General features: G+C 35.0%; 1 protein-coding gene across 1 annotated transcript; it reads right to left on the bottom strand.

Annotated features, from left to right (window-relative positions):
* Window positions 1-1248: 1248 nt before the first annotated feature.
* Window positions 1249-18931, bottom strand: LOC121985187 (glycerol-3-phosphate acyltransferase ATS12, chloroplastic-like). Its single transcript, XM_042538484.1, has 14 exons — window positions 18819-18931; window positions 18410-18727; window positions 17691-17788; window positions 16935-17021; window positions 16747-16844; window positions 14759-14816; window positions 14439-14540; window positions 14305-14366; window positions 14094-14204; window positions 5890-5968; window positions 4949-5068; window positions 4762-4875; window positions 2840-2986; window positions 1249-1762 (listed from the first exon to the last, which is right to left on the bottom strand). Exons 2-13 carry the CDS (start codon window positions 18717-18719, stop codon window positions 2852-2854), a joined length of 1374 nt encoding a protein of 457 aa, XP_042394418.1. The 5' UTR covers window positions 18720-18727; window positions 18819-18931; the 3' UTR covers window positions 1249-1762; window positions 2840-2851.
* Window positions 18932-22144: the final 3213 nt, after the last annotated feature.

The raw sequence follows: 22144 nt of genomic DNA, 5'->3' as shown, positions 1-22144 counted from the left end.
CAATGAACAATAGAAAGAAACAGTGAGCTCTGAGTATATAATGTTACATATATTGTGGCAAAAGACGAATACGCTCACCCCCAGCGTCCCCGCCAACCCGTCCCAAGACCAACACGGAGGAGATAAATCACGGGCGGCTACTAGCCTTTGGAATAGTGACTAGCACATAAGGGAGGTGTTTACCTCGGCTTTGCCGAGATTCAAACCCCAGACTTCATTGTGATAACACCTCATGTGCTAGCCACTAGACCCATCCGAGGGGACATATAATGTTACATACATGCACCTTTAGGAGGAGATCCCTTATATAGTATTGATATATTTCTAAAAGAAAAATGATCATTCTAATACTTTGATACTTTTCCAAAAATAGACTCATTTCCTCTACACTTTGCATGGTAAAAGCTTCCATCGTAAAACTACCCAAGGATTTAAAAAAAGACCAACCATTTTAACACTTTGACACCTTTCCAAAAATAAACTCATCTCTTGTGCGCTTTGCAAGTTAGAAGCTTTCATTGTAAAATTTCTTAGGAAATATTCTCTGATTCTCTGACAACCATTACATAAAATACCAAAAAAAAATATTAAATTGTTGGATTGAGAAACTCTTAATATGCTTTACTGATAGGCCAACCAAATCCCCTCTGTCGACCGATTAAACTTCACTAGTGGATGAGATTAGATCAGCTAAAGAATGATATCCCTCTCGAAAACTCAGCTTTCGCTCGACCTCTTTGAGTCTGGTCTGGTTGAGTCGTATGTCTATGACTCAACTCTGAATGACACTAATATGACTTGAAATTTCCTTTATCCTGAGGAACTCAGGATCCAATCGGACCAACAATCTGATCGACTAGACCACTCGACCAAAACATATGACTATACTAGCTCTAAATGCTAACCTCTTCTTGACTTTGACTGCCACGTCAACCAGCCTTCTTGACTTCGACCCCGACTACAAGAGTCCCACCTTACAGTATCACTCAGAGATTCAAAGGAGCTTATATAATTATTCGCATCAGAAACCACAAAACTGCAGCTAGAGCTCAAAGAGCGTCTCCAACTCCGGACACTACTTCATTGAATTCATTCTGCAGTATGTTTTTCCCCATGTTTTTTACAAGACAGGTAGAAATGGTTATCCACATCAACAAGCACATAAAAAAAAACAAAAACAAAAACAAAGCCAATAAAAAAAACATCCTAGGCGCAGAAACCAAGCACAATATTTAACAAGCATCAGGAGACTAAAAATGCATACTATTATTAGCCACCTACAAGCAACTGGAATTATAGTCCAAGACGAGGGTAAATGCAAAATATCTATATAAAGAAGAATGGCGGCGTACGCTTTAGGACAACGTAAACGTATGGGAATCCTTTAATGTACTGTCTTTGGACTAATAAAGGAATACTGATGCTGGAGCTACTTCTAATGAACCCTTTTCTCCTTTATGAGAGACAGATGGTTAGCCATGAACTGTGTCATCCGAGTATGTACACCAGGCACAGCATATTTTTATTTCTAATTCTCAGATGTAAAAATATGAATCGCCAATCCATTCTTAAGTCTCAATCCGCTGTGCTTCAGCTGGATGTAGTCCACTGACGTATCATGCAACTTATAGATCTCCTTACCATCTATTGCCACGGGAAAACTTCAAAGACTAAAGAATATTGCTTTTGTGCTATGCCATCTGATCAGTTATTACCCAGAGATAGTGCCATGGAATCAACAAAAATCTAGCCACAAAAATCCCTAGAGAAAACGAAAACACAGTTTTAGTCTAAAATGATTCCGAGCATATAATTTCAATCAAGCAGACGTTTTGTATTAAAATCTAGACTTAAGCAATCACCACAAGCATGGTTTGGCAAATTTGCAAGAGTTATAATTGTCATGGGGTATAAAGAAACACAAGGGGCCACACATTTTTTATTAAAAACTCTTCTTCAGGGGGAGTCATGACACTCTTAGTGTATGTTGAAGATATAAATGATGATAAGGAGAGAGATCTTCAAAGTAAGGAGTTTAAATTCAAAATATTAGGAAAGTTGAAATAGTTTCTTAGGATTGAAGAAACTCACTTTAAGGCATGTTTATCTCCTAACAAAAATATGTTAAAATCTCCTTAAAGATTCAGGCAAACAATATGCAAGTAATCTGATATTTGATCCATCAATCATGGGATCTAATCCATAAATTATAGGAGCAAAGCTAGTTTCCTTTTCTATTGTTATGATTGCTATTGCATATATACACCACTTTGCACTTTTTTTAACCTAAGTACAATAGGAAAAATCTTCCATAAAATTGCTTTTTTTCAATTTTCTTCAGGTTAGAATGTTAGTGGTGTAGAATAAATCATGTAACCAACCCCAAATAATTAGGACAAATATGGTTTGTTAATGAAGATGATGATGAAGATGTTGAATGTTAGTGATATAACTCATATATCACAACATGGATTGATGAAGATAGAAATAAAGGGCCCTCCGCTAAATGCATTTACATCAAGGGATAAAATCTGAATTCAAATAGCACAATAAATGGCATAAAAGAAACAATTTCATGTATCGAATGCCTTATTAAATTACAATCTTGTATGAGAAGTTGTAGAATTACAATCACTTGGTTTATGAAGCAAGTCTTACATGAGGAAACAATAAAACTACTGCGAACTCCCTTAACAGTGCATGAAACATTGGAGTGCACAAATGTGCAAGTAATCAATTAATAACCAAATGGTTACTGACTGATAAAAATATCTTAAGTTTGTCCAAGGCATGTGCTTAACTTATGAAAAAAATATAAAGCTGGTACAAAAATTGATACCTCTGAAAGAGATTATAACCATGGTTGTGAAAGTGAGATGGTAGAATTTGACGCATTTAGTCCTTGATGTCCATAAATAGCAGATTCAAGCACATTGTATTGTTCAATTACAGAGTTGTACATTGCCAAGGAAAAAGCCTCCTTAGCCTGCAAAGAGAGATGCTTGACACAAAATCATCTTGCAAGTTATATCAATATGTAGACAGAAAATGAATAGAAACATTAGTGATAATGGAAATTAACAATTATAACAATATATTATAATGAAGATGTTGAATAAAAAGGATCTTGCAAATTTGGAAACCTGAAATATGAATGCATGAGAATACCAGGAGACATTGTTGAATGTTAAAAAGTAGAATGCAAAAGCACAAGTCCAGGGACTGCTCACCTCATTAATGTACATGATCTAGTATGAATTATAAGTTTTCTTAATGAGTCATTTAAACACAACAAAAAAATACATACATAAAGTTATATATGTGAGGTAGTAAACACGTAATTTTTATAAGTTTGTATAGATATCCAAATAAACAATTATTCAATATTAACATAACATAAATAATCTATTGTGTTAAATTTTATGGCTATATGTTTGTCTTGTACATATAGATTTAAATGACTAGTTTAAATAATCTTTTATCATGCTTATACAGGCATTTTTCCACATTACTTGCTCATAAACACGTTGACAAACAAATTCTAAGGATTTAATATTATTTTGTTTTTAAAAAATTGATAACATGTAAAGGGCACCTCGATGCAAGAAGGATCGGACCACGTTGGGTCTATTGTGTAAAAAATTAAAAAACAGGTTGCATTCTTTGAATCAAGTCTTATATAAATTGCAAACACAATTACACTACCAGTTGAACTTGGTAAAACCTCCAAGCAAATATGCCTTTCTAATAAACAAGCTTGAACAAAACTTTTTTACCCTAAACTGAAATTGAGCTCAAATAAAACTCATTTATGTTTTCAATGGAAAACCGTGAATAAGGTCAAGTATAGCTCAGCTCAGCTCAGTTTGACTACACCCTAGCTAAATGTATATGTGATTAATAAAAAGGATTGGTGCTGTAGGGTGACAAAAATTATTTAATAATAACTTTATAGGCCATGAATAAGGTCAAGTATTGCTTAGCTAACCTCAGTTTGACAACACCCTAGCTAAATGTATATTTGATTAATAAAAAGATTAGAGTTGTAGGGTGTGCCAAAAAATATTTAATAAAGGTTTTGATAGGCCACTGACACCTAGTTGCATCAAGAAAAAGTAATTACAACCGAGAGCAAGGGGATCAGAACATGCTTTTTTTATTGCATTTGGAGATTTCTTTGCCTTCCTCTAATCCACAGGACAAGATTGTGTTGCACAAAATAAACAAGTTGTATCCCCACTCAAAAGTCCAAATAGATTGCGAGACAGAGAATTCTTTTTTTATTTCAAGTTAGAAACATTTTTGCTTTCCTTCCTTAAAACAATATTATTTTTTAATCTATTTCACAGAGAGAACTTACCTGCATGTTATTTCAAGCATTCACAAAGGACCACAACCACTATTTTACAATCACTATGTTACAAGGACCACAATCACAATTTTACAGGGAGACCTTGCCTACATGTTATTTTACTATTTATTCTCAGGTTTGCTCTTCTTCATACTCTATTGATCATTTGTGATGCATGATAATGTAAACTTGCTTCGACAGACATATCATTGTTTTAGTATTCAAGATTATTGTTCTTTGTTAACAAAAGGTTTGATGTATTTCATACAAATTTTTATAAACATGCAGACCACCTAGTTGATGCCGGGAAATGAACAATAATTTGATGAATCCAAGCTGAGCCAAGTTATTGCCTTATCCAGTTAAAAGGAACTTTTGATAAAACTAAAAAATCATTAATAGTTACTAACCTGTTCATGGTTCTCACAACTAGACATGATTTCATCGAAGTTCATCTCTAGACCCGCAGATAAACCAACTCCATGAAATGAAATTTTCCTTCTCTCACCAATTTGTTTTTCCACCTACAGGAAAAATACAACTAAAGGACACCTGAGAATATGCTGAGACTAAACTACAACTCTTTAGAAGAGTTACCTCTTGTGGTGGAGGCATGATATCATAGCATAGTAACGCAAGGGGATACATGTGCCCTACTACGCCAGAATGATCCACAAGCCTCCTCATATTGTCCACTGATGATGGATCAAATGGTGCCTGAAAATATTCTATCAGTGTAACAATAACCAAATATCAAAAAACAATGACTCGAAAGGAAATATCAGAATCAACCTAGGCTAGAAACCCAAAAGAAATGTTAAGCCAAAAAGCTCCAGTTAATGAAGTTCTTAATCACTAATCTTTTTATTAGAATGGATGTTTTCCATTTTGACAGTACACTAGATGGGTGCTTGCAAGCACAAGTATCTCTAAATATGTCAGTTAAGTAGGAAACCCTAAGTACCAGATGTGTTCAAATATCATGTTTTGATCTAACCGCACACATTGTATGTCCAAACCCACATGGACTATCAGAATCTGCTGTTGGCAATTGTGTTCTGTTTTGTTTTTTGTTTCAAAGGAGAAGTTATCTACAGCTTTTTCAGAACATATCAGTGGGGAATGACTCTTCATCATAATGGCATAATTGTCCTTCATGATGCAGTTGATACTTGATATGAAGATACAAAAAGTATTCTTAAGAGAATAAAGAGCATGGCCATCAAATTGCAACGAATATGTCTAATAACAACAAAAGATATATCTGAAAAGAATCATAATTACATGAAGTCATAAATAGTGATTTCTCAATCATATCTGTTTGCTCAGCTATAAGCAATTTTAACATGAATTAAAATTCAATCCCGTATCCATAAAATTGATAGAACTATGCATAAGATAATTTAACAGCAGGACATAACATGATTATTACAAAAATAAAGGCATTATATTGTTCAATTGAATCTTGAAATAGTATAAAATGAATCAAACAGGAAGAGGGTTGACAAGGAAAAAAATATAAATTAAGAAAAACATACAGGATGCAATTCTCCTGTGAGTGGATTAGGGCGGTCCCTACCACCACTTGGTGCAATCCATATTATCTGTGATCCACCCCTACATTTGCAAACAAGTAAATACATACAAAAGGATATAGAGAATCTACGACAATACAATATGATTTATCTGATTAGAATTTGTCTGTGCATGAATTTATATGATTATCCTTAGAGAAAGAAAAAAAATGCCAATAAAGAATTATGAATGTTAAAGATGTCAACATATAGTAAATAGACTCAAGATGAACAATGCAACAAAATAACATTATTATGAAACTTATATGTTCACATAGATGCATAAATATAGGGATTTTTTATCCCTATATTGATAACATAAATATCAAAATCGGTATCGGGATTGGGATTAAGATTGAATAGTCAAAAAAAATATCCATTCATACATTGTCAAAATTGACATTGGAATCAAGATCAGGATCAAGCAAAAAAAATCTTAATATTGATCATACCTGATCTAGGATCGTAAGATCAGAATTGATAAGGGAAAAAAACAAATGAGAAAATTTTAAAAAGAAAATTTCATAGATTACAATAGATGTTCAAAGTATTAAGAAGTCTATTATATATCATTACAAATCCAATTATTAATAATAAAAAAAGGCATAAAAAAGGCAGCCGGGTGCATGAAACTACCGTCATGCGGGGTCCCGGGGAAGAATCCATTGTACATAGTCTTACCTTGCTTTTTGCAAGAAACTGTTTTCAGGATTCGAACCCATGAATTTTTTTTGTCACAAAACAACAACTTTACCGTTGCGCAAGGCTCCCCTTCCAATTATTAATAATACAATATATAAATATTGCCATATTAATTAGTATAAAAATTAATAAAGAATAAAAATATATCCATTAATAAAATCATAATTCTATTTCTATATTAAATTATTAATATAATTTTATCCCTAGCTAGTTTTAGTGAAAGGGTAGTTTTAGACTTATTGTTAACCAAGAGAGATCATTGTGATCTCACTCAATTCACAATAACCTCATCAATCAATAGTGAGGGAAAGATGAATGAAGTATCAAGTCTAATTAGTAATGAGTGATGGTAAGGTTGAATGAGCGCACCTTAGTCTCATGGTGAATCTCAAATTGCAGCAAGGATAAGCAATTCTAGAGGGAAATAAAGTCCCTTTCTCCTTCCTATGCTAGTTCTCTAAAAATCAAATTGGGATTAAAAGGCAAGTTGGACCACTCAATTTGGCCATTTTTCAACTCAATTTCATTCATTTCCGCTCATATTTGACTAATCTTTGGCATATGTCATCAATTTTATAATATAATATAACTAATTTCTAGCTAATTTCATTGAAATTTTTTAACTTTTTCTAAATTCTACACGAACTTTGTAAAATACCAATTTCTCAAAATAAAAAAATTGGATCAGTCATTGCTAACACAAATCCGAATTGCATGATCCAAACTATAATTGACCATATGATATATACCAATAAAAGGCAGCCTGGCATACGAAGTTCCCGCCATATTTGTATATAATGTATGTATACAAATGTGAAACAATAAATTCATACTATTTACTAGAAAATAAAGACAAACTAGGATTAATTTGCCTACATTAAACACCAGATTTTCTATTCCTAGTTGTCAATGTTTACGAACATTCAAGGACCTACTAAGATGGGCCAGTGTAACCCATATTGGAACAGATACAAAAAGAAAAAGGTTTGTAACTTTGTGTGCCTAAATAACACTCAATACACAATTAGCCATTATTTAAGTACACAAATTTTTAGAGATCACTAATAGTGTATCCTTAACTGACATTCGAGAGAATATGATGTTTGCACATGCTTCAACCACAATTTTTATGACTTTGCATGATCCACATGCATAGAGCCCAATCTTTCACAACAAGATCAAGAATTAAAATACCTTGTTCAATTAGCACAAAACTAGCAAGTTTTTAACAAAGCATAGTGCAGTAGTATTGCCTGTGACAATCTATCACAGATGATACTAGTCAAAACTAAATAAAATTTGAATGATGCCCAGAGACAAATCCGTACTGTTAAAGGAATCAAATGACACAGGAGGTGAGAGAGGGGTGAGGTTGAGTGTATGTGGGTGTTGCTGAATGCAGATAGATAGAATGCGGAGGCAAGCTCTCACTGTCAAGAGTTCAGACAGGAAAAAGAGAGGAGAGAGATGGTGGCTTGACTAGTGGTTGAGGAATAGGCTAAGGGTTAGAGTTTTTTAATAATTATTAATCAAGAGGGTGGGATAGGGGTTTTTAATATTTGATATTATTTATCTTTATAGGTTTATGCTAACCTAAATTCAATATCAATATTTTAAATCATTATAAGCTATTATTATTTATAAAGTTAATTAACTACTTAACTTATGTTGCATTTAATTGTCAAGAATAGCCATTCTATTCTTCATAAATTCTCATAAAATAATGATTCCTATTTTTGATTGGAGGTGAGAGAGGGGTGAGGTTAAGTGTATGTGGGTGTTGCTGAATGCAGATAGATAGAATGCGGAGGCAAGCTCTCACTGTCAAGAGTCCAGACAGGAAAAAGAGAGGAGAGAGATGGTGGCTTGACTAGTGGTTGAGGAATAGACTAAGGGTTAGAGTTTTTTAATAATTATTAATCAAGAGGGTGGGATAGGGGTTTTTAATATTTGATATTATTTATCTTTATAGGTTTATGCTAACCTAAATTCAATATCAATATTTTAAATCATTATAAGCTATTATTATTTATAAAGTTAATTAACTACTTAACTTATGTTGCATTTAATTGTCAAGAATAGCCATTCTATTCTTCATAAATTCTCATAAAATAATGATTCCTATTTTTGATTGCAAAATAGTGGGAATACCAGTTCAGAAGAAATTGATATTCTCTCTATTATCCTTCATAGCTATTTCTTATAGCATTCAAAAGGATAAGTATTTATATCTATTCCATTCTATAAAGAATAGAGATCAAACGGCAAAGGGGGGATAGCTTAAGGGGTAGGACAGGCAAATCAGTATAAACAAATCTAGTTTGTGTTGGTGCAACCTTAGGTCAAGGTTGACCTGGTTGACCCGACTCGAGTTGACCTGACTCGAGTTGTATTTTGATGTTTGACGAAAACAGAAGAGTTATATTTTGATGGGAGATTGTTGGTGCAACTTTAGGTCAAGGTTGACCTGATTGACCTGACTCGAGTTGACCAGACTCAAGTTGTATCTTGATGTTTGACAAGAACAGAAACTTGGGAGGTTGTGGGTGCAACCCGTGGTCAAGGTTGACCTGGTTGACCCGAGGTGAGTTGACCTGACTCGGAAAAGTCCAAGTATGGAGACTTGGCACGGAAAAGTCCAAGCAGGGAGCTTGGCACGGGAAAAGTCCAGGTATGGAGACTTGGCACGGAGAAGTCCAAGTATGGAAGCTTGGCATGGGAAGTCAGAGGTAGCTCGGTAGCTCGCTCTCCGGATTAGGTCAGAGAGGGCTCGGTAGCTCGTTCTCTGGATCGGATGAAGTCGGAGAGGGCTCGGTAGCTCGTTCTCTGGAGGAAGTCGGAGAGAGCTCGGTAGCTCGGTAGCTCAGTAGCTCGGTAGCTAGGTAGCTCGGTAGCTCTGACTATGGTCAGAGAGGGCTCGGGAGCTCGTTCTCTGGACCGGATGGAAGTCGGAGAGGGCTCGGTAGCTCGTTCTCCGAACTGTGGTCAGAGAGGGCTCGGTAGCTCGTTCTCTGGACCGGCAGTGGGAAAGTCCTGGTGAGTGAAGCCAGGCAGTGGGAAAGTCCTGGTGAGTGAAGCCAGGCAGTTGTGAAAACCCTAGTAAGTGAAGCTAGGTGAAAGTCCTGGTGAGTGAAGTCAGGCAGTGGGAGAGTCTGGTGAGTGAAGCCAGGCAGTTGGAAAGTCCTGGTGAGTGAAGCCGGGCAGATTGGAAATCCTGGTGAATGAAGCCAGGTGAAAACCCTAGTGAGTGAAGCTAGGTGAAAGTCCTGGTGAGTGAAGCCGGGCAAGGGAAAATCCAGATGGATCAAGGGTGATCGGACATCTGGTGTTGAGAAGGTCAAGTAGGTCAAGAGAGTGACCGGATACTTGACACGAAGAGAAAAGTCCAAGTGGGTCAAAGGGATTGACCGGACACTTAGTGGGGAGTCTTAGCAGGTCAAGGGAGTGACCGGATGCTAAGCATGATGTACCAAGAGGTCAAGGTTGACCGGATATTGGTTTGGACTTGGTTTGGGCAAAAACCAAGACCTGGATCGGTCTGGAGACCGATCAGAAAGCGATCAGTGTGCCTCTGTGAGCTTACTGACCGATCAGCAGGAAGCCTGATCGGTCCCCGGGACCGATCAGGGTTCGCACAGAGAGTTGGGCAACTCTTTGTGAAAGCTTTCTGATCGGTCTGGGGACCGATCAGCATAGAGCCTGATCGGTCCCCACGACCGATCAGATCAGCCCCAGACCGATCAGGCTTCAGCCTGATCGGTCCAGAACTATCCGTTGGCTCACAACGGTCTTCTGTCTTCTGCTGTCTTCTGGCTTCTTCTTCGCAGGTGGATGCAGGTATAAAAGAGACTGAGGGCTTCTACAGTGGGGTTACTGCTTCTCTTCTTCTTCCTACTCCTGACTGTGATCGAGCTTTGCTGAGCTCCGAAGCTTCGTGTGAGCTTCTTTGACTGAGTTGCTTGTTGGCATTCGTCCGTGAAGTTGGTGCTTCACCCGGGACTTCAGTCGACGAGAAGGCAAGCGAGTATTCGTACATTCATTGTGTATTTTGTTCTTGCTCTTCTTTGTATTTCCATATTGCTGTTGCAAGCTATTGTGGCGAGGTTTCTCCACCCACAAGGAGTATTTATTAGCCGATTCTCCGGGGACTCATCCACCGACGGATTGATAGGGCTCGTCCACCTTACGGACACGCCGAGGAGTAGGAGTATCACCTCCGAACCTCGTTACATCCATCGAGTTTGAGGTTTGTCTTTTTCCTTTTCGTTTCTACGGTTTCATTTCCGCTGCGCTAACCCTAATCGTAGGAAGAAACGAGCAATTTGAGGCGGCTATTCCCCCCCCCCCCCCCCCCCTCTCTAGCCGCGATCATCGATCCCAACAGTTTGCTGATAGGTTGAATGGGTAGGGAGGGTTACTAGGATAGATAGAGCATGTGTTGAACAAATGGGGAACTGGATAGGTGAGTGATCAAGTAAGACAGGCATAATGAATAAGATGGGCCAAGAGCGTAGTAAGGGGATAGGGTGATACCTACAGGGAAGAAAAGGGCAGTGTGGGCAAGCCAATCAAATTGAGTGAATTAAGAGCATCAAACAACTGAGCAACATTGAGAGATTTTATGAAATATTACTTGTAGATATATTTTAGTGCTGTGGTAAAGTTTAAAGTGTATTTTTTTCCCAAAGTATTTGTTGCCATCTGGAACAAACATTTTTGTACAATACTCATTATGATATCATTAGACTCCACCTCATAAAACATTATTACAAATACTATTATTAATGAGGTATATCATTAGTTGATATGTTGGTTTCCAACTTTACTAAATTTGTTATCCAATTGCTCTAAACAAATGCCAAGTGAAAGCAGATTAAAAGGGCAAATCTCAATCGAACTCATATTGACACACTTTGTTGTATACCAAAGATGCAAGTGTCAACATGGTACAATCAAGGTTTAAAATTACAAGTAATGCTAGAGTTTAAGTCCTGGACTAGAACAATACGATTTGAGTTTCGTATTGTGCAATACTGATATGGTTTCCATACTTTTTCATTTTAAATATAAATGCATATTAATTAAAAATTATTTTTCAAAATATTTAATTGTCATAAATAATTTTTTGTATTCCAGGTGCCATTATTGAGTTTATATTTTGATAAAATATTTTCAATTTTAATGATGTAACTTTGTTTGAAATGAACAAATATTACTTTTATGTAATTACGTGAAATTTATTTGTAAGCATTTTGATAAGAAGCATTAAATATTATTTTTTTATTTTTGGTACGATAAAACCCTAAATAAAAAAACTATTTGATTAGGTGAAATAATTCAAATTTTTATCATTTAAATTTATTTATTGTACATAATTATTAGATTACACAAAACAAAATCAAAATTTTTAAATTTTGAGGTTTAAAATATTATAGTTTAGGTTTAAATTAAATTTTAGATTTTGTAATTAAATTACCTAATTTTATAATTTTGAAATTTCTATAAATTAAATATATAATATGTGAATTGGATTCAATTGGATTCAATTGAATTAAATTTGAAATTTTCATATTTAAGATTTTTTTTATAAACTCACATTTAAATTTGAAAATAGATTTTTCTTTAACTAAATTAATCTTGTCTAATCAATTCACATCTATTATAATCATAATTAATCTTTCGACATTACAAAACTTAGAACATAGAAAATATTTACTTATATTAAATACTAAATTTTATTTAATTTAATTTTTTATATTTAAAATTAGTTTTTGAAAATTTTCAGATATTTAATTAAGTTAAATGAAATCAATATTTTGAGTTTTTTTTTAATTTAAATAAATAATATAGATATGGTAATTAAGATCCAGTTGGTCCAAACCTAACTCGATTTGGTTTATTTTGGTCGATCTAAAACTAAACCAAATTTATATATAGGAAAAATTGGTTCAATCGTATTTAATTAGGTTAGTTGTATTATTTAAGATAGGAAGTATTTAATTATTTATTTAAATTAGGTTATATTTAAGGATCATTTATTCTTTTTCTTTCTTCCCCTTCTCTATCTTGTAGCCTGCACGCATCCCCCCCCCCCCCCGCCAATATGCGTGTGGCCGCTTGTTGCTTATAGTTGTCAGCCTGTTGTCCACGACCACCTATGGTCCACACCCATTGCTCCCATTCGCTCCCCGCACCCACACATATCCCACCAAAAGCTACCTATGATTGTCTACCGCTTACAGCCGCCAGCCGGAACTGTGGTCACTCATCGTCAACCCCCACCTACCACCTTAAGATCCCACAGTGTCCGCCACTTGCGACGACTACTATACTTGTTGTGATCATGTCATCTCTCTCCCCCACTAACTTCTTCCTCTTCTTTCTTTTAGTGTTTCTAATTTGATTTTTCTTTTCTCTACTTCAGTCTCTTTTGTTTCGATGTGCCGATGTTGGTGCCATGAGTTTAGCATGCTAATTGGTGGACAAAACGATAAATTTCGACAGTGCTGCTGACACAGCTCAACACTTCAAACGTTGGGTGCAATACCAAAATTGTATAGTTTTACCCAAAAATGATTAGTCAAGCACCAAATGATACTTTAAATGTTAACCATCATTATTATATTCTGTCTACCAATAATGATGAAATGACTACATATTATGGATGGTCAATAATGAAAAAATTGATTCATTGGGTGTCTGAAAGGAAAATCTATATGATAGTTGTCATCTATAAGTACGTGAATCCTTCAACTTAACTGGTGAAAGTAATTGACCACATAAGAGGAGATCAAAGAATAATCTTAAGTGATCTCAAAGAGTAAAATTTTATGTTGTGCGACATAATTAGATGTACTGGACTCCACAACCACAGAACTCTGAATCTCGCAGCAGCAATGGAAGATGCTACATAGATGCTTCAGTGGGTCTCCTGCTAGGCACATCATATTCATATTAGATAAAGCTACTGGTTCACATTGAGATGAGTTTGCTTAGATACATTTGAGGATGGCATAGCTAATAACTGATGTACAATAAGCTTTGTTACTTGAATTGAGGTACAAATATACAGCACAGGCATGTCCAACAATTTATTTTCTACAATCTTAGCACATGGTCGATGAGAGTGTCCTTGTCTGATTGAATGTGCCAGTGCAATAGCTAGTGGGGGTACATGAATAATCCAAGTATGGGAGGTGATAGGCCAATTAACAAAAGAGATCCAAGAACATTTGTTTGGTTGTTGTTCAAGTTGATATTCTCTAAAACAACAAAAGAAAAGTTTGTGTATATAAATTGGTGAAAGATTAAAATGCACTAGATCATCAAACTGAACATTACAGAGTTTAGGTTCCAATATCTGTACGAGTTCTTTGATAGCTAATAAGATGGCTCTAAGTGACAAGTGTAAACCTTTGAATGTTCAAAATAATAAAAGAAAAATGAAGCATGAAAACATTGCATACCTCAGTAGCAAAGCCATTTCCTTGAGGCTTCTAGTATTTGCTTTTCTTTTCATTTCAACAAGCTCAGGAATATCATGCATGTGTTTCTTTGAGTATACGCAAAGAAGATTTCTGAAACACAAGCATGCATCACAATACAAGTAGCTGAAGATTAATTGCAATATAGTAATACAAACTTTCTACTTTGGATCATAAAAGAAATTATAAGGACCTTCCCATGCTAAAAGGCTTGCAAAGCGGGTCTGTAACTACTCTATCTCCTGCGACAAAAACCTGAGGTATAATTCAGAACAGCTTAACAGCAATGAAATATACAGAGAACAATGAAACTAATATCAGCCTTACAATTTTCTCAGCGAAATATGCAAATGCTTGTTCAAGCAATAATCCAATTATTGCTGGATCTGCTTCTGTCTGATGATTGGAGAACAAAATAATGTTGTGGCCCTACAATATACAAAAGACATTAGTTTTATTAAACACCGAAATACCAGATAAAATGTTGAAGACCAGCTAACTCATATTTTTCTAAGAACATATCTGATTACCAGAAGTTTATATTGTAAGTCAAAGCATAAAGCGGATAGGGACCCATATTTTAGCAAATGAATTAGCCTGACAACAAAGATCATTCATGCTAATAATATGCAATGACTCATCAGCACCTGCTTAAGCTTCTCTTCCATGTCTAAGAAAATGGAAAGGTTGCCAACATATGATGATCTGAAATAATTGGGGAAAAAATCAATTTCTTAACAAACAAGCATATTTACATATAACTAAAAACTTAATTCATGAATTTCGGCACCCCACAGATGCATGTTGTGTATGACATATAGATCAGTAATTGTAATTGGCTCCTAAAAGTGTCTATATAGTGTTCCTGGCAAGAAGTGGATCTTCAAGTTGATTCAAAGGCCAGAGTAAGTGAGAATATGGAACCTTATCCGTTTAAGCACATATAACCAGAGAAAAGTATCATGAAGATAGTGGAAATATGACTGATTATGAGCTAAGTCAATATAAGAGGCACAGGCCACTTCAAGGCACCGAAGTCTTATCCCTCCAATGAGTTCTATGCAAGGCAACATCAGACAAGTCAATTTGGCAGATAAATTCAGCTAATATATATATATATATATATATTGATCTAGTAATAGAATTCACAGATTGGCCAATCAGACCTGCAAATGTAATATGCATGAAAGTTAAAATTACAATTCAGACCTTAGGATCTTACAATGATTCAAATTGACCTAAATGATCCAAATCCTAAGTAGGATATTGTGAGCCTACAATCCAATACTATATCTATTTATCATTCCGAAAAGGATCTTGATTCTAACCTCAACACCCTTAATTAAAATATATAATTAAATTAGATGCTTTAACAATCAACATTTTCAGCTTTTGTTGATAATATTATATATAGGGTATTATAGACATCAGAAAATATTTCAAAGCCAAATTTATTACTAAATACTTAAGGAGACCATGTTACTTTCTTGGAGTGGAAGTCACCTTCAGCTCGCTAGGATTGACTTTATCTCAAAGAAGATAGGTAATGAATCTCTTGCAAAGTTGGTATATTTGGATACAGACTTGCAGTAACTCCAAAAATATAGAACCATAAAAGATGGTATATAAGATCATGACTTTCAAAATTATTATTAGTATGTGAGCACTCATCTATCACACAATTACTAGACCAGAGATATCATTTGTATTCAACACTGTGAGACAGTTTAAGCAAAAAACCAAGAAATGTCATTGGAAAGAACAGTTATGGATCTCAAAGAAAAGGATTACCAAAAAGTATGAACATCTAAGTATTGATGCATATTATGATGCTCATTATTTGGGTTGATTATTGATAAAAGTTACACTTTAAGATTATATATGTCCTAATATGCCCACAAATTAGCAAATTTATGCTTGTGTTGTCCCGAGATGCAACTTCAAAATTAAGCTTAGTTGGCGGAATGAGGAATTTAATTGATCTGCTACATGGATGCCTTCAACTTGGCTAAGAGGGCAATTTAGACAAGATTGTCACTTGGAGAAAATGCCTAGATAGAGGTGCTCACCTTTACTTCAATAAAGGTCTGAATCCTTACCTATCATAACCTAAGTGCTTAATAACAACATCTAGGCCAACAGATATCAAAGCCTCTGTTACAATAAACTATTTGATGCTTGTACAAAACAACTGAGGTCAAGTTGCCATTTATGACAGAAATAAAGACTGAAATTCATTGTATACTGGTATTGCAGCCAACTAGCCAACTGAATAAAATTGACATAGCTAGATGACCAATTTAACAATAGGAGGCGCGTACAAAGAAACCCAATGGCATAAATGACTCAGTGTTAGTTATCAACTCCATCACATGCTGACAAGAGTGTATCATCCAATCAAAACTTTGATGTTCTATAATAGCATGGTTGGTGCTTTTATGCTAAGTTAGATCATAACGAAAAGAACTATAATGGTATCATATTCAAATATACAACCATAGACTAGCAACACTATTTTACCTTAGTGAACTATAAGTGTCACACAAATTTCAATCCAGCATAATTATCTATATTATCTTCACATGAATTTAGAAAGGAGATTGCAAAGTACAGACGAACAAGAATATTATAATACCTGAAATCTACCAATGGCCGCAAATAATTCTGACCGAACATGTAGTAGTCAAAAGGCTCTCGTATTGCCTTATGATAAGGTGAAAAGTTAAAAGGTTCCTGCAAGAAATTTGGGGGTTCATGATCGCTAGTCTTTTCCATCAGAATATTTCCCAAAAGTCAGAAGCAATCAACAATAGATATTGATACCTTTACATCCAAGAGAATACGATCAAACGCAACTGTCATATTAGATAAAATAATCTCTCTTGAACTAGGATCTCTACTTTGCATAACCTGACAATTCAAAGGAAAAGATTATTCTATTTTTAGTTTATCTTGGTGTTCTGAAGATGGAAAAATATTTCCTACAACAGGCATAGAAAATGTCCAAGGGAGAATTATGAACTCATCCAATGAACTTAATGTCAACTATCCTCAACCAGAAATTCTCTCAATTCAACTAAGAAAGTTTCCTATGCATAGTTTAAGTTTGGTATTGAAATCAGCGTAAGTATCATAAAATACAATGTTCTAGGAAAAAAACTACAAGTATTTAAACAAAGACTATAAGTTCATCTAGTTGAGTTTAGATAGATTTTTAGATCTTCCTCGTCATTGGCCTATGACCATGGTTTTAACCTTTCAGGTTCAAGGAAAAGTTTGTTGTTACTGAATACAACTTATAGCTATTGGCACAACCAATGAAGTTCCTTTCAATAAATCATTTCCTTTTTGATTAACAGATAACTGGCAAGCAAACAGGAAAAGAAAAGTAGGATTTAATCACCTAGTGGCATGCAACAACTAACGGACAGTCTACACAGTGAAACCTATAGTTCAACAATGAGGCATAAGAGACCCAGAGTTGTCTGAATAAATGCTGCCAGAATTGAGTATTTATACCCTGAGTGGATAATTACCATAGCAAACGTATAAAGAATCTATTTTTCAGACTGAACTTACACCATTTCGATAGTTATAATACAGTTCTTCTAGTCTAATAGCAATATCTGGTGAAAGCTTTCTAGCCTCGACTTCCTTCCTTATACAAAGAAGTAGCTCTGCAGACAAAACAAGTCGATCAATTACATAGTCCAAAAACAATTTGCCTATTTGTTTTTCTAGAGAAACTCCATTCCAAATTTTATAAACAAAAAAAAAACAAAAGAAATGTACCCACCTCAATTGTTGAATGTTGGCTGATTTTCATCAAATAATAATAATATAGCAAAATAAAGTGCCAACTGTTTCTAAAACATGACGGCATCCTAGTGATGTCAATTTGAACAGAAATCGTTTAATTCGCAGTTAATTTAACAGTCATGCAGGGAACTTTGTTGAATCATGAAGGAGATGGTGCTTTGCCTACAATACCAGGAAGAAAGCTAAAGGCTATATGCTTCCCTTGCCCTCGTTAAAGGAAGTTTATAGTACAATATGCAAAATCATCGAAGCAATAGAATATTCAATGGCGCATGACGGCAGCTACAAACTTTGATTATTATTTTTTTTATCAGATACAATTTGGGCAATATAAATACAACACAGAGAAATCATTCACCAGAGAAAAACTGCAAAGCTCGTCATCCTATTAGAAAGCGCAAAAATCCAAGGAACCATATTGGAAGAATCAAGAATAACATTCAACAAATCAGAAAGGGATTTTTAAAACAGGATCGAACCTTCTTCACTCCGGGGCCTAAGAAAACACCTGCTGTATCCGACCTCCTCCTCCGCGCCCATATCAGAGGCGACAACCGCCCTAGTACTCACGTTCCTCAAACCCTTCCCGAACGATCGCTCCGTTTCCCTAACATTCGGCCTACGCACCCACCACCTTGTCCGCAAGCAATCCAACCGAGTAGAGCCCCTTGAACACCAACCAGCAGAAGAACTACGTACCGCGGAACTCCTACCTCTAGACCACAGTTTATTGTCCGTTAATGAAGGCGACCGAATCACGGGCGCGGCCGCAGCTGCATTCATCGTCATCCCAGAGCCTAACGAAACAACAGAATAGCTCTTTCTTAGAAAGGAAACTATAAGATCTAACTGCAACGGATCGGAGATGAGATCCGGAAATCCTGCGACCACTTCCAAGCCTCCGGCGCGTTCAAGGTCGACCCCTTGCCCTCGCAAGGCGGAGATATGCCGTCAGAGGTCGACGTTATCGGTCGATCCAGCGGCTCGATAGGAGGAATAGGAAAATAGATTTTAGAAATTCCGTACAGAAATTATCTATGCGCGGCGGAGAATAGATCAAAAAGCGCAAACGATTACGGAACCTACCCGCTGCGTGATTTGCTAGCCAATGTGGGACCAGCGGAGATGATTTTCATTGATCCCCTGCGTTGGGGCTTAAGCTTCTCGGTAGTGACACGTGGTAATGATTCAACCGCAGTGACCATACAGAGGAAATTTACCCGCTGCGAATTTATTATTATATTGGTTTATGCGGACAGAGATAACGCATTCATCATATTATTTTGGAAATTTCTCTCTTTTTTATTTGAACAAAAATAACAAAAAGTTAAACTAATCTATGATTGTCTCGGAAAATGACTGGTCTTATCTTCTCCGTCCAGACTTTTATATATATATATAAGCAATTTAATATTCAAATCTTAATTATAACGAAACGAAATATAGAAAACTTTTTCCTCTAATATGAAATAAAAGACGAATCCGAGAATATTATCTATTTAGATGGACTTTTATGAACATTTTTTAAATTATCTTGATCATTAATAAAAAAATTTATAGAATTAAATTCATCACCTTCCAAATTAATCAATTCAAAAGTTAAATATCTAAATTAAAAATAATAATATTTATAATTATTTTAACACAGCTAAAATTCATCGTAAGTAGACCATGTATATTTTTTGTACTTATTATATAATTATCAAGGCCAAATATAAAGACTAAATTGAGTGCGCGATTAATTTATTTAAAAAACAATTATATTATATTTAAATTTACATAATTGATAATTTATCTGACCGATTTAGGATTTAGGGTTTTTGAAAAATCACATCATCTCTCGTCAAAAGAAGGATGAAAATTTTCAATATTATAAGGTGACATTCTTCTTACTTCTCCCGTATATTTTGATGCATTGAAATTCTCAGGATAAATTTAGTTTATAATATGTTTTTTAATAAATAGATGGGTTTTTTTCCCTGATTCATCTGACGAGTTATAAATTTATAACACAATTTTTATATATTTAGAAGTCAACTTTTAAAATATTCAAATAGAATTTAAATTCTTGTCATTTTATTTGTATCACACTCGTGAAGATAATATGAGTTTTTGAATATACTTAGATCGAACAATTCTATTAATTCTGGAATAAATAGTTCAAGTTTCATATTCTATCCATCAAATGAATTCATAAAATGAGTTAGCTCATAACCTCTGAGCCCCAACACACCAGGATTTCGAGCATCACATCCGTCCGATAAATATGATGTCGAAGAATCAAATCTTCGATGTTGAGATTTAACCATCGCGTATTGTGTCTGTGACCATCTCATGTGGCAAAAGATGAAATCGTTTGCTTCCAGCGCCCCTGCCGCACCCGACTCAAGGCCATCGCGAGGGAGGTAAATCACAGCATCCTGAGCAAGCATGTGGTAGGTGGGGTGAGTTGCACAGGGACCGGAGATTTACTCCCCGACTAGTGTCTGTGACCATCTCGCCCTGCCATGGGATGGAGATTCAATATTTAATTTCCTTATATAACTTTAGGTTTAACTAAAAAGAACAATCGAATCACAATATCAACAAATAAAACAAAAGAAACACCACTTCAAATTACAAATCCAAAAATCTAGAATCTCTAGCATCTTGTGTTTGATATTTCAAAATCTATACAAAGAAAAACTAGTATGATGCGGAAAAGAATTACTAGTTATACCTTTCTTTGTAAGAAACAATCTCTTGATCTTCTATCGTATTCCTCTTCTTATTTCGGACGTTGTGTGGGAAACTATCTACCGAGATGAGAACCACCCAAGCCCTTCTTCTTCCTTCTTCCAAGTTTCGGCCAAGCAACTTTCTCCAAGAAAAACAAGTCTCGACCACCAACCAAGCTCCAAGAAAAACTAGGAAACAAAATCCTCCTTTCTCTTCTTCTTCTCCAAGCTAGATCCGACCACCAAAACAAGCTCCTAGAGATTGATGAGGTTCGGCCACAAAAGAGGAAGAAAAGGAGGAGAAGATGCTATGGCCGACCACCACCAAGGAGGAAAAGAGAGAGGAAAAATAGAAGAGAGTTGTATCTCATGAAGGCACCCCCTCCCTCTCTTTTATAATTCTTGGTCTTGGCAAATAAGGAAAATTTTAATAAAAATTTCCTTATTTTCTTTGCCATGGAAAGTAAAATTTAATTGATTAAAAATAATTTACTTTTCTTAAATTAAAGTGGCAGGCCACTCCAAGCAAGGAAAGTTTTAATAACACATGAATTAAAACTTCCTAATTTGCTTCCGGAAATTTTAATAAAAATTTCTCTATTAAAATTTCTTTCATGGTTGGTTATAAAAGGAAACTTTTATAATTAAAATCTCTCTATTAAAACATGTGGATGATTTACAAAAAGGAAAGTTTTCTATAAAATTAAAATCTCCTTTCAATCTACAAATAAGGAAAGATATCAAATCTTTTCTTAATCTTTTGTAGAAACTATAAAAGAAAAATTTTAATTTTAAAACTCTCTTTTAAAATCATGAGTATGGTTTCATAAAAGGAAAGTTTTATCAAAAATTAAAATATTCCTTTTAACTACAAATAAGGAAAGATATCAAACCTTTCACTTAATCTTTTGCTATAAAAGGAAAGATTTAAACTTTAAACTCTCTTTTAAAATCATGAGGATGGTTTCATAAAAGGAAAGTTTTATTAAAAATTAAAATCTTCCTTTTTAACTACAAATAAGGAAAGATATCAAACCTTTCACTTAATCTTTTGTAAAAAGCTATAAAAGGAAAGAGTTAAATTTTAAACTCTCTTTTAAAATCATGGTATCCACATAAGAAAGATTTAAAAAATAAAATCCTTTTTAATTTAATGTGGCCGGTCACACCAAGCTTGGATTCAAGCTAGGGCCGGCCACACAACTTGGCTCATCCTATTTGCTTGGCCGGCCCAAGCTTGGGTTCCAAGCTTGCTTGGTCGGTCACCTTAAGATGGGTATAAAGGTGGGTATAGGTGAGTATAATACTTTATTAATAAGAGGTTACGATAGGGACCGAGAGGAGGAATTGGTTTTTGTCTCCCGATGAAATTAAGCTTCCCGTGTTCGCCCCGATCACCCAACTTATTTTATCAATAATAATTCATTCCACTAAAGAATTATTATTGAACTACCGCACTAATCCCAAATTACATTTTGGACTCCTTCTTATCATGAG

The sequence above is a fragment of the Zingiber officinale genome, chromosome 5B (genome assembly GCF_018446385.1).
Source record: "Zingiber officinale cultivar Zhangliang chromosome 5B, Zo_v1.1, whole genome shotgun sequence".
In the NCBI taxonomy this organism is placed as follows: domain Eukaryota; kingdom Viridiplantae; phylum Streptophyta; class Magnoliopsida; order Zingiberales; family Zingiberaceae; genus Zingiber; species Zingiber officinale.
The sequence above is the reverse complement of the archived record's forward strand: the minus strand, read 5'-3'. Positions and strand labels throughout refer to the sequence as shown.

Excerpts from the sequence above, each read along its gene's own strand:
- LOC121985187 (XM_042538484.1), bottom strand. The coding sequence starts at position 18,719 with ATGACGATGAATGCAGCTGCGGCCGCGCCCGTGATTCGGTCGCCTTCA. Across the intron at positions 14,367-14,438 it reads CATATTTCGCTGAGAAAATT|GTTTTTGTCGCAGGAGATAG; the intron begins GTAAGGCTGATA and ends ATTATACCTCAG. Across the intron at positions 5,069-5,889 it reads TCACAGGAGAATTGCATCCT|GCACCATTTGATCCATCATC; the intron begins GTATGTTTTTCT and ends GAATATTTTCAG.